Raw genomic sequence first — 13,390 nt, 5'->3', positions numbered from 1 at the left:
TTGTATTTGACATATAACACTTTGTTGTTGTTGATGATGCTGGGGAACAATTTATGAAGCAGAAATTTATTCTGCTTCATTTGCACCAGTTTAACACTCATTGATTTCCCGGCCTCAAGATTACATCTGAATTACATCACTCTAAATAAGCAGAGATTTCAGCCCTCGTATCTAACCAGCAGCTGCAAATTAAACCTGCATCTACTGAGTGGGCAAAAGTAAACACACTGCATTTGCAGAATCACCAAAATAAAATTACCTCCTTTCTTCCTTTATTTTTTTTTCAAATCTCTTAGTATTTACACACAAGAAGAGCTTAAATCAATTCGCAAATGTAGTTTCTACATTAAAGACCATCCTTCCAGTCTCTTGCACGCAAAAGGAAGTGACCTGAATATCTTGTCTTCTCTGGAATTACTTTAAAGTACAAAAACAGTTTCAACTAGTGTAATTCATTTCAGTGCTGTGGCTGCAGGGCAACCTGGGAAGATGCTCCCACATGGAGGAGGTCTCCAAGGTGTTACAATTGCAGCTGTGAATGGCCCAGAGCCCTGCTTGTCATGGCTTCAACCATGTGCTTCCATAAAAGAGGTCTGATTCACCACACATGACATGCCACCAGCTTCATACGGATTATTCCTGATTTTCACCTGCATGGGAAGAGAAGAATGGAGGCTGTACAGTTACTAATTCACTCCAGCTTGTGCAGGGGACAACGGTGCAGCCAACACAATCTCTGGATGGAAGCTTCTTCCCCACACAGCCAGCCCCTTGTGCCCAGTGCCCAACCTGATGCTTCAACTCTCTCTAAGGGGTTGTTCTGTCCAGTGTCTCACACTCTGGCTCTTTCCTCTGGCTAAAGGTAGCCAAAAACATTGAAAATTGGTGGGGGGATGGTGGGCTTGGTGGGGATGGGTTTCAAAACCACAGGCCTGTAGAGTTTCTGCCCTGTGCCCTCTGCCTCCTTGCAGAAGGGCTGTGCCTCGGCTGGTAGTGTGGCAGTGCCCTTCCTCCAGAGCCCCAGCCCTGGGAAAGGTGTTGGAGGCAGTGTTCCTGGGGGCTGGTAGACAGCTGGCCCAGGACAGGGGAAGGGGCAGCAGGTCCAGGCACCCACCCGGCCCGAGAGAACACCAGTGGGTTCTTCCTCCCCTGCATGCAGGGCAGGATCATGGCTCTCAGGGCCGGCAGTGTCTTGGCTCCTTTTGCTTTTCTTCCCCTCAAAGGGAGGAGGGTCCCTGGGGACTGGTAGCCCCTCGGGGCCCGTGGGGAAGCCCCTGGCTGGGATGCTCTGTGCCGGCCGTGGCTCTTCCCAGAAGGAGGCAGGAAGCTGTCGTTTCCTCATGGGCACCTGGTCTGGCCTGCTGGCCTCAGGGTTTTGCTCTGGCACAACCTGCTCCCCTGCCAGGCTCTCCTCCGCCTCGGCTGCCTGCAGCACCTTCTCGGTGGCAGCCGCACTGTGGGGGCCGGGGTCAGGCACCTCAGGCTGGCAGCTGCGGGCCCTGTCCTCTGCTCCACGGCGTGGGCCGCACTCCGGGGGCTTGGTAGGGTGGCACCGCGGCACCCGCGAGTACTTCTGAGAAAAGCGCTTCAGCTGCTTCTGCAAATATTTCCTGTGGTCCACTGACCGGCGGCAGGGAGCAGATTTATCCAGGGCTGCCTTGATGTCACTGGAGGCCAGGTTGACAAAGTTCAGCAGGGTTTTTACCTCACTGTCTGATGCCATTTCACTGGACGTGCTGTTCAGAATTTCCCATTAAACGTTTATAATCCGTCTCAGGCAAGCCTTGGCCAACCTGCAAGACACGGCGCGCAGACTCAGAGTGCGAAGCCTGCATTCGAAAAGCATCAAGAACACTGCAGGAGGTGGAGAGAAGGCATCAAATTTCTCAGCTAAGCACACAGGTTGTCCGCCAGCACACCCCCGTGCAGGCAGGCTGCAGTGTGCCCGCAGCCCCTCGGCACTGCCCTGGCACAGGGCTGCTCACTTAATCTCGTTAGGTGAGTCATAGGTGGGGAGAAGCTGAGGCAGCTGCTCTCACGTCCCTGCAAGCAAGCGTGGACACTCACCCGATGCGCTGGGGCTTTCCGGCAGGTGCTGGTGGAGAAGAGCCCCTTCCTGCTAATCTCGTTAGGCAGGTTACACGCTGCCAGGCCCGACGGAGGCAGCCGGTGTGTGTGGAGGCAGTTGAGCGAGCACTTGAGCAAGCTGAATGAATATCGACTCTGCCGAGTTCGGGGCTCTCTCAGACCAATCAGGAGCCACTTTGCCAAATACAAAGCATCCCAATCAGGCATCAGCCTCCCCTTCTCACATTCTTTGCCATCACAAATTGTCACCATGGGGACAGCCACAGAAAGACAGCTAATAAATACAATCATTTCCCGGAGATTTCTACCATTCTCCCCTATCCTCTTCACCCCTACCAAGGCCTTTCTTTTTTAAAGGCACAATCCAAAGGAAAAGTGCCGATGATGAGTTAGGAAAGTGTAGGCACCCTTTTCTCTGTGCTCCCCAAAGCTGTCTGGGGGCTGATACTGACCATGCTTCATTGGCACAGGACAATGTAATACGGGGGACCAGGCTAGCCTACTTTTAACTGTTCCCCATCAGAGACGTTTTTTTTTTTTTTTTAAGGGGAGGATGATGTCAGAAAAAGGTAGGAAAGGAACAAATCTCTAAAGAGATGTGCAGATATCCATGGAAAGGGAGCTTGAGCGCTCAAGAATCTTGTCTTTATGTTTGCCCCCTCAATTGAGTTACACAAAAGCTGAATTACCCATTCAAACTACCCGGACAAAAGGATGGAGTTGGATAGTACTCTTGCATCTGTAGTCAAACAGTTAGAGACTTAAATCGAGTCGTCATGATGGAGAAAGAGTTAGACAAAGCCCATAGAATTGCCATCAGCAAACATTTTCCTGTGTCATATTAGTGGGTCTCCATGACTCCCCCTGGCCTGGGGACAATAGCACAAGTTTGCACACTCGACTACTGTCACCCTGCCAACGCTGGCAAGGAGCAGAAACAGGACAATCCTTTAAGGGGAAAGCATGCCCACTGCAGGGAAGGTAAGAAGAGAGGGAAGAAAAGGCGTGTGAAATGCTAATTGAGCTGCTTCCTTTACTGATCCATAGCTATGTGACCCTCTGCCTTCGTGCAGGCTTGTCCCCGAGGGGTGGCAATAACTTAATAGCACAGCAAAACTGGGAGCTGGGGGAATAGGAGAGCAGGAGGGCTGCCCTCAGTATGTATGGGTGATGTGGAGCTGACTGCAGCCCCATGTGCCAGCCTGGGATCCACTGCCTCCCACAGGCAGCTCCCACTTCCCTGCCTGCAGCACCCTGGGGATGGGAGGAGCGGGACAGTGGTCGGCTAAGCATGCCAACAGCCAGGGAGAGGCTGTCAGCCCTGGGAAAGCAGGGACTGAAGTCCCAACTACTCCTCATTTTGCAAGTAAAATCTTCTTTGCTATCATAAAGCACCAAAGGTCTGAGCACTGAGAGTTGAAAAGTGCAACATTTTGCATGTATTTCTTTTACTCCAATTTTCTCTAGAGAAGGACAAGATCTAGAATGTGCCATTTGACCACACAGTGGCTGAGGATTCAGGGATTACTCAAGTGTTCCTATACCAGTGTGCTCAGTGCTGCCATCCCATTTCATGCCATTTCTCCCTGTCCAACCCAATCCATGTGTGCTGGTGCCAGCACTCAGGTGCTGCAGGTCTAGGGAGACCTCAGGACCAGGACATTACGCAGCAGAAGATGCTACAGAGCCTTTGCACCACCACAGCAGGCTGCAATGTGATGCCGAGGTAGAAAACCTTGAGAGCACCTTGGTGCTGCCTGAGACAGGGGATGATGCTGGCAGACAGGAGGGCAGCTTTGCCCTTACTGCTGGAGGCACTGGGGCTTCTCTTCTCCCAGTTTCTATTCCAAAAGCAGCTCCTCCCCAGGAGACCTAGTGCAGCTGACTTTCCATCATCTGCCTCACGCCATCATGATGCAGGCCTACGTGCAATCTTCTCCAGTAGGATCTTCAGTGGGGAGTTTCCAGTTGCTCACTTGAGCATCTATTTTGGGATACACTAGCTAGGACCTGGCCTCTCTATGACTTAGCACAGGTCCTTCATCTGCAGCTGAGGTTATAGAGAGAAGTGTTTTCTAGCACACTTAACAAGATGCACATCAAGAGTTCACATCTCTGTTTGGAGGAACAAATTGCCTGCTGCGTTTGAGATTTTGACCCCACACCGGACATGTTGTACACTGTAACCCCTAGCGGGTTGTCCAGGGGAGGAAGGCAGAGATGAAGGGAGATGTGGGACAGGTGCCTGGGAGAAAAGGATTGTCTCAGGATGTTAATGAACCATGTTCTCAGAGGCCAAGGAAACTCATGTCACATACTGTGTGTCCTGTATCCAATTATAGGGGATTTACAGGAAGGACACAGGATTTATGGTGATGGATATGGGGAACCCAGCACTGCTCCAGCACCGCTGAATCTCTCTTCAAGTGTCCATCCATGCCTGTCCCCTCTAGGAAGGCCACTTGCCCAGGTCACAGCTCCTCGGCCACCACATGGCAGCTTCCCATGCCCCCTCACACTTGCTGCTCCAGCATCCCATTCGCCTGCAGCTCGGTAACGGCAGGGAGCTGAAGAGGAATGAACCAGCGAGCAGGATTTAAGAACCAGAGCAACCCACCCCTTCAAGGTCAGACTCAGGTTGAGCTGCACAGGGTTTTCTCTAAGAGGCCACCGGAGCCCTTTTGTTCCTCACTGCTCTTGCCATGTTCATCCCAATGTACATGTGAAAGGAACAATTAACAATAGGGCACTCCTCTCTGAGGATCCAGTGCACTTTGAAGTGTCCACCAACCAAAGGCTCAAGAATGATACATCATTTTCCACTGTGAATGTGTCAAACTAGTACAGCAATTGAAAAAATGTCTCCACATGCCTTCCCAGCATGCAGACAGGGACCAGCTGGAGAGCCACTTCATATCTGACATGTCACCCCCTGACAGCTGTCTTCTTGGGAATTTTTGGTATGTGAAGCTTTCTAACTCCTTTTTATAAGTGAAGCACAGAAACAAACCCATTTACTAAAAGGATGCAGGCAGGCTTCTCCCAAACACACAGAATCTCCTTCAAGGCTGACTAAAGGAGAGATAAATGATTTTCTGCCACAAAAATACCTGGGAAATGTTTAAAAAACATCACTCGTTGTATCTGATGTCACGATCTAGCCAATTCTACCCTAAAACCTCTCACAGCGTAATTCTACACTGAGGAACCCATGCAGTGCAGATATTCCAGCATCAGCATCATCCCAGGACTGCATGAGCAGACCCAGTAATCCAAACCATTAAGAGAGGAAGCAATGCAGTAAGTGCACTGAGCAGATGAGATAACACGAATACCCGAATCTCAGCTATTATTGTAATGATCAGTGAAGCAAAGAGCAGTTTAGTGAACATCTGGGTAGTACAGAGGTGATGCAAAAACACTGTTTTGGCACTGGCTTACACAAAATTCATTTTTCACTCCTAAAAGAGCACTTTTTCTCCATCTTAGCCTGAGTAATAAGCATTGTCACAGGGCTCACCCTGCTGTCAGTATAACTATGGTGCATAGTGCAGTGCCAGTATACTTTCTGGGCAGGGCTGTGTTGAAATCAGCTCCTTGCACTCCCTGATTTGGGGCAAGTATCCATTTGTCTGGAATATGTCTGTATGCTAAGCACTGTTCTCCTCATCTTTTCCTTATGCAAGTTAAAAATAGGCAATCCCCATTAATAAAAAAATACATATAGTAAACAGATTTTTACTTAAAAATAAGACTTCTTAGCAGTTGTCAAAATTTTTTCTTAAGAAATTCACCAACGGTTTCAGTTTGTAGTGTTTTGGGGAGATGAGGAGAGGAAAGAAGAGGTAATGTTAGTGATATGCTGGTGGCATAAAAGTAGGAAATGTTATTTAACATCGTACTGCAAGAACCAGGGGACCTTAGGAGTTACAGCAATTGGAGAGGAAAGGATTATAGGAATGCTGGGACACACACCCCAGGGTTTGATAGCAGGAATTTCTGCTATGAGGAGAGAAGTCACCATCTGGAAATGAGAAGGAAAAACAGGTGATAGGATGAAAATGAACCTCACTCCTCCATCCAGTCTGACCTTCCTGGACTGCAGGATGGGTCCTGTAGCATACCAAGAGGGGACACTGATAGTGTTCAAGCCTCCAGCAGGCTGTCCTCTGGACTCAGAGACTGCCTCCAAATACAAGACCTCTAAGCTCAGGAAGTAAGGAAAGAGGGAGATATAGGATTCTTCCCCAGACTCAGCTGTTCCTTTTGCTCTCTTCTCCTCACCACCATGATGGAGCCAACACCTTTCACCCCAGAAGAACAGCAAATCGGTACTCCCACCAGCTTTGACTCTTCCCTCCCTATTTTTTTTTTCCTCTTGACAATCTGCTTTGACCTGAGTGACATCCTCTCGCTGCTTTTAAACCCTGATTTGCCGCACTCTGAGCAGGCCCTGAGCACTGGGGCAGGCGGGGGGGCTGTCACCACCCTGCAGCCACTGCCATTCAGGCAGATGGCAGAGGGGGCCAATGTGAATAGCTCCTGTCAGTCTCAGAGAGTGAACTTTACAATTGTGCTACGTGTGGAACTGCATGTGACTAATGCCATTCTTCTTCAGGCTGCAGACAGGACACAGCTGTTTCTTCAAGGAAATTTTTGTTTTTCTGGGAAGGAAAAAACCACACTATTGCAAGGTCATGTCAATGGTGTATCTATATATTCTGTAATTAGACGTGATCAAAGCTCATCCTGCTTCTCACTGCCTCTCTTTCTAGTGAATCAGATAATGTTTAAAAATCACCCTGGTCTTGGTTTGGTCCTTCTTGACGTTTAAATCCTGCTTCCACATGCATCAGGTATGCACCAAGCAGAAGCAGGGCCAAATATAATTTCCTTTACGTAATTCTCAAACAGTTAAGTATTTTGAGATCAGTGACAAGGTTGGTGCCAAATAATACAGGTAGCTTCCATTGATGAGCACTGCAAAATTATTGAAAAATACAGACATAAACGTGTACGTGAATAGCTGAATCTCTTAAAAGCTGCAAAAAGTGCTCAGTCCTTCCTCCATAAAGCATCAGGAAATTTCAGATTGAAATGCGATCTGCAGTACATACTGCAGTGAAAAAATTGAAAAAGTCACAAAACCAATATTAAGTGAAGCATCAGTGATCAGTCAGTCTCTCTGGAGCTTGGGTGTTTGCTACAGCAGTTCTGGGCTCATTACTCCCACTGAAGCCAAATTTGAATTGTGCATTGATTTCTACAGGTGCTAAATTAGATTCCCCCAGTAGTTTTCTGTTAAAAGCACAAGAGCTGGTTTCTTGGAGCAGATTAGCACTCTACTTGTCTGGAACATCGCAGTATTTCTGTTCACTAGGTGAGTGTTGGTGAGTTGCAGCAGAGTTTGCTATGTGCCCTTTTGGACAGTAGTTCACAGAAAGAAAGACATTACTCTGCAGTGTTACATGCTAAGTGCTTATTCCAGCACTCCAGGTTTGGAATGCAACATATCCAAAGCATCTTCCCAGTTATAATTGATAGAACTTAAATTTCAGATATTGAGAGAATCTCCAGGTATGAGCTGGTGGCTGAATCATGCTTAGTGTAAGAGCTTAACTCAGAGGCACAGCACCCTTCCACTGAGGACCGGTTGTTCCGGTAGGTGCAAAAGACTGTTGTTTTCTGATAAACAAGTCATTGTACCTGCGCTGTTCCCAGAGAAGGAGCTCTGATGGTGAGACTATGAAACCTCAGACAGGGCCACATCACTAGTCCTCATCAGAAATGCATTTGATAGTAGAGAAGCAAGGATAGTCTCTAGAAAACAGACCCTTCTGTACAAATTGACCATGAGGATGATGTGGCATTCAACTAAGTGTGCTGAAGAAGCTCAAATATGAAATTGCTGAGCTATCAACATCAGTCTCCATCCCAAGGACCAAAGATGATTAATGGAAAAGGTAGTTGTGCAAATTACAGAACACGGCATCATTTCCTCCAGACCAGAGACAGATCTACTTCAGGAGTGCCCCAAGGACTTATGTTGGCATCGGTGCTGTTCACCATCTCTGTATGTTGCATGCAAAAGAGTGTGAATAGGGGCAAAGTTTGCAGATGATACAAAATCATTCATAATAATCAAAGCTAAAGTGGACTGTTGCAGAAGGAGCTTATAATACCAACTGACAATGAAGTGCCAGATGAAATTAAGTATTGGCAAGTTCAGAGTAAGGCACTTAGGAAAAAAAAATGACTCTACTTATACATCTGCAATGCCAGCCTCTGTATAGCAACACTTGAAAGATCTTGGGTAACTGAAACAGAGGTATGAGTTCTCTGAAAACCTTATGCATTGCTCTGCAACAGTCAGAAAGTAAACTGAGTAGCTGAAATTACTGAATGAGGGAATAGAGTAAAACAGAACAGAAAACAGTAGTTAGGTTGCTGCTTATACTGATTGTGCTCATTTGAGCACAGTTGCAATTTTGTTCTCCTTAGCACAGAAGTAAGTTAATAACTTTGGGTTTAGATAGGTATAAGAAAGGTAGCAAAAGTGGTCAGAAGTCTGGAACTGTTTTTATACTAGGAAATATTAAATTAGACCTCTTCAGTCTGGAAAGAAAACAAGCTGAGGGAGTATGATTCAAGTGTATAGAATCACCACCAGAATAGAGAAGGTAATGAAGACAAGGTTAATTTCTGTTTCTCCAGTGCAGAAATTAGGGGTAACAAATCAAATTACCATGCACAGGGTCTAAACCATAAGGAAGGAATTTTCCGCATGATACATTAAACCATGGGTCCTGCTGCCAAAGTATTAATGAGTTTAAAAAGGACATAGACAAAGTCATGCCATAGAGGACCACGATCAAGCTGAATAATTCACCTTCAACCTGTCGCTCAAGGACTACTGATGCTGTTGATTGCCAAAAGAGAATGTCAGATAAAAATCAAATACAAATACTTCCCCTATCCTTGTGTCCTTCCCTTAATATCCACACAGGCTATCATCTGAGATGGACTAGGGAAACATTTGATTTTGTTCACTAGAACACGTCTTACCATAAGAAATGGTAAAATACATTCTGGGTGTGGAGCATGAGGCACAGAAAGAGTACACTGGAATTGTGTGAAAAGCAAAGTCTCATTTCCTTTCACCTACTATTTACAAGTTTGTTTGGGGCTATTCTGCATTCATAGCAATTACGTTTCAATGCTTATAAAAAAAAGTCTAAATCTTCCAGAGTTTCACTCATGATATTTTTATTTTTTTTTAGAAGAAAGATTAAGTTGCTCTAAGGGGAACCAGCATAATTCAGTGTGCCATCCATCATGAAGACAGATGTTATTTTTTGAGAAGATTTTGTATTGGTTGCTGCATCACAGTCTTGGTCACATAATCTTTTCTCCAGCTTGGCAAAACAACTACCCCAGTCCAGATCTGAGAACAGCCACATGTCTGCTTAGCTCTGATGCCTCTCCCTGTTGTGGATGGAAATCAGGGCAGCCATTCATTTCAGTGCATGTGTTTATGTGCACTTCATGCCCAAAGAGAAAAGCCAAGCCAGAGAGACAGATAAATCATAGAATGGCTTGGGATGGACGGGACCTTCAAGACTTTCCAGTTCCCGCCCTCTGCCATGGGCTGGCTGCCCCCCACCAGATCAGGCTGTCCAGCACCCCATCCAACCTGGCCTCCATGCCTCCAGAGATGATGGGGCACACACAGCTTCTCTGGGCAGCCTGTGTTAGCACCTCACCATCCTCTGAATAAAGAATTTCTTCCTAATATCTAATCTGAATCTCCCTTCTCTTAGAGAAAAATCATTCTTCCCTTGCACTATCACTATCAGACCATGGAGAAAGTCAGTCTCCCTCCTGTTTATAAACTCCTTTTAGGTACCAGAAGACCATAATGAAGCCATAAAAACATGAGGAAGACTTTTTTTATATATATATTTTTTTTTTTACTGTGAGGGTGACAGAGCACTAGAACAAACTGCCCGAAGATGTTTTTCTCTAGAGAATGTTCATGAGCTCCTGGATACTTTCCTGGTCAACCTGCTGTAGGGAACCTTCTTTAGAAGGGGGTTGGACTAGATGATCCCCATAAGTCCCTTCCAACCCCTACAGCTCTATGATTCTACAATTTTGAGGTTTCTCTCAAGTTAGACAAATACCTTCCACAGCCTCATGAGCCTCTAAATACTGCAGTGAAGTGTACGTTAGGAAAACTTGCTTGCTTTCTGCTCCAAACAGCTCTACTTTGATAAATGCAGTAGGATTGATCTGTGCCGTGCGTCCCTTAGCTGAATTACGATGTATAATCCTCCCTAAAACAGAACATTTACATTCCACTGACCTAGTTGAAAAAAAATGCATTAATTTTAATTTATGTAAAATTCTTCCAATAGAAGAGTGAGAGGGTTGCTTGTAGCTAGAAGAGAAGTCCAACTTTTTAATCAGGATTTTTGAAGGCTGCATTTCAGTGGGCGGGTTGTTCATGTAAATCCAGTCACGACTTTACTACCTCCCATTTTAGCTCACAAGGGTCATGAATAAAACAAGTGCCATCAACTTATCTCCTCTGCATCAAGTGCTGTCTCTCCTCTTCTGATCCCTGGGCAGTTGGGCAATTGTTCACATAGCTCAAAGTTTGGCTATAGGGTCACTCCATTTTTCTGAAACAAACACCACAGATTTATTTACAAAAAGGACTGAATGGAAGGTGTTTTTGTACTGCTTCAGCACTGAGAAATAGTTGGAAAGATGTTTCATGCCAGAATTCCTTTTCTTAAATATTACCTGTGGGGTCTTGAATGAGCAGCATTGTTACTACTCCATTCATCCAGCTCTGCTTCCACAGAAGGGGGTTTGAGAGCAAGGAAGAGATGGGAGTTAGCATTATATTGTCTTCCTTCAGGCCCTTTGGCTGACACCAACATTACTGTAGCCTGCAGGAAATAAGGAGCTTTTTGTACCAAAATGGCCTAGGACCAGAGGAGCACAAAGACATCCCAGTCATCTTTTCCTTCTTCTCCTAATTCCTGTATGCAGGATAAATTTGGGGCAGGTGAGCACAGAATCTCAAGGTTCATACCCAACATTCCTTATATACACCAGCAGGCCAGCTGTGGCCTAGGGGACTCCTCTTTCCCTGCCTGGGGCAGGAACACCACCACAGCCATCTACAGGGACCTGTAGGTGATCAGAAACTCACTGACTTGAGGGGATGTTTGGATCCAGACTCTGCCACGAGCCCTGTTCCTGTAGCACAAAGATCAACACTGTGCTCCCAGGAGGCTACTGCCCACCTGATGTGACATTCCTTATTACTTGCTGGTTTCCTTAGCTTAGAGTAAAGCCCATTTCAGATGGAAAGTACTTAGATGTTCTGCTCATTACCAATGGAAATGTGATAGTGCATTCTCAGTAAGGCTGTGAATTTGCATATCTGCAGCTGTTTAAGGACTCATTCATATTGCCAGAACAGGGCAATCCCTATGCTAGGCAGCAGCTGCTCAGAGCAACATAGCATCATAAAATGCAGACTGTGACAGTAAAAGATTTGCTATTTTTTACCCAGCCAAAAATCAGTTATTTTGAACCCTGCCTCATGAAACTTGAAAAAGGTATCATGGAAAACAACCTTTCCATGTTTTCTTATAAATGGATACCAGAAATATTAGAATGGAAATACCAAACAAACATAAACAATGACAAACAAGGGAAGCAAGAGGAATATTGTCCAAATTAAGGTAGCACCCTATCAGCTCCCAAAACATTCGCAAAGATTTATTTGGAAGTGAAATAAGCAATGTTATTTCAAATGTTAAAACCCAATTGGCAGCCTTTCAGGCCTCATTAACTCACTTGCTGTCAGATCTCCTTCCAAACATACATACTTGTCTTTTTATGCAGCTGAACTTTAGAAGATTCTTAAGACAAATGTTTCAAGAGAGAGAACTGGCTATGTAATGATATATATTTCTCTAAAAATAAAACTATTGATAGACCAATGCACAACAATTTAATATTAAGAGGACTCTGACAGAACAGGGGAACATTTATAATTGCTCTTCCAGGTATGGAAGTACTGAGAAATGATCACCAGAGTTGTTCACTAGCACAAGCAACCAAGACTTGGTAAAAAAAAAAAAGCTGCAAATAGGAGATTTCTTTCAGCAGAACCTTTTGTTTTCTAGGGAACTTCCCTGGATCTTCAGGATTTTGATATACTTATGGTAGGTAGGGATTTGCTGTTAGTGATGTTTTTTGTTTTCAACCGCAACTCGTTGAAGACTGTTATTCTACAGTATCACTCTAAGACAAAGCAGAAAGGAAATGCTTTCTTATAGAGAAGATTGTTCTGAGGTTTAGCACACACCTGATATCTTGTGCAGTCTTGTGGTGATCACATCCAGATACAATCGAAGAAAAGCAGCATGGATACCTGTGCGTTCCACACCAGCTGGGACTGCTCCACATAGGAATGGCCACATGCACCACTCTGTGCCAGTTTCCCAAGCTGTCTGTACCAGTGTAAGCAACACACTGAACCAGACTGAGGATGCTGCTAAGCGTGTGTTGAGAGAAGATGTGATGAAAGACTCTATGAGGAGTCAAGCAAGGCTTGTTACATCAATTGAACTGATCTATAAGCATGGTGCAATCCCAAGTTATCCAGGAATAGAACTGTCCACAAGCAACATTTGTTGTTTAACTTCAGGTTGGATATGAGGAAAAATTTCTTCTCAGAAACAGCAGTGAGACACTAGAACAGGCTACCCAGGGAGATAGTGGTGTCATCATCCTTGGAGGTGCAGATGTGTAGAAATGTGTGGATATGGCATGCAGGAACGTGGTTAGTGGTAGAGTGGGGATGGGTTGATAGTGGACTAAGTGGCCTTAGTATTCCAACACTAACAATTCTACGTACCACTTTAATGCAATGGAAAGTACAGCAATAATAGCACAGTCCCAGGCTGCAGCAAATAAGAACAAGCCCAAACACAGCAGCCACAGATACAGAAACAAACGAAGAAAAACTGCTTACCTTCAGAAGACCACAGGTACACAGGAATCTCCAGCAAGATACACTTGCCTCCACTACCAACCCTTAAATGAGGTCTGGGAAGGGGTGGATCCTGGCTTCACACGTTCCACTCACTCAGGTGCATTGCTTGCACCTGAGCTCCCCTGGCTTGGCCCTGCCTTTCCACCAGGTGCTCAATCACTGTTTCAAACCATGACTTAGCATTTCCTCTGCAACTACCTTTAGGACAAGCTCTGCTGAATA

At 45.6% G+C, this 13,390-nt stretch overlaps 1 protein-coding gene across 2 annotated transcripts; it reads right to left on the bottom strand.

The window, feature by feature from the left end:
• On the bottom strand, positions 322-13,182 carry FAM181A (family with sequence similarity 181 member A). 2 transcript variants are annotated; one of them, XM_021403700.1, is made up of 2 exons: positions 13,148-13,182; positions 322-1,793 (listed from the first exon to the last, which is right to left on the bottom strand). In XM_021403700.1, exon 2 carries the CDS (start codon positions 1,721-1,723, stop codon positions 857-859), a length of 867 nt encoding a protein of 288 aa, XP_021259375.1. In that variant the 5' UTR covers positions 1,724-1,793; positions 13,148-13,182; the 3' UTR covers positions 322-856. The 2 variants fall into 2 exon arrangements, with proteins under 2 accessions (XP_021259375.1, XP_021259376.1); XM_021403701.1 differs by lacking the exon at positions 13,148-13,182 and adding an exon at positions 2,068-2,231.

Source organism: Numida meleagris, chromosome 6, assembly GCF_002078875.1.
Source record: "Numida meleagris isolate 19003 breed g44 Domestic line chromosome 6, NumMel1.0, whole genome shotgun sequence".
Taxonomy (NCBI): Eukaryota; Metazoa; Chordata; class Aves; order Galliformes; family Numididae; genus Numida; species Numida meleagris.
Note: the sequence above shows the minus strand (reverse complement) of the source record. Positions and strands in the feature narration are given on the sequence as shown.

Coding starts and splice junctions, on each gene's coding strand:
- FAM181A (XM_021403700.1), bottom strand. CDS start 1,723: ATGGCATCAGACAGTGAGGTAAAAACCCTGCTGAACTTTGTCAACCTG.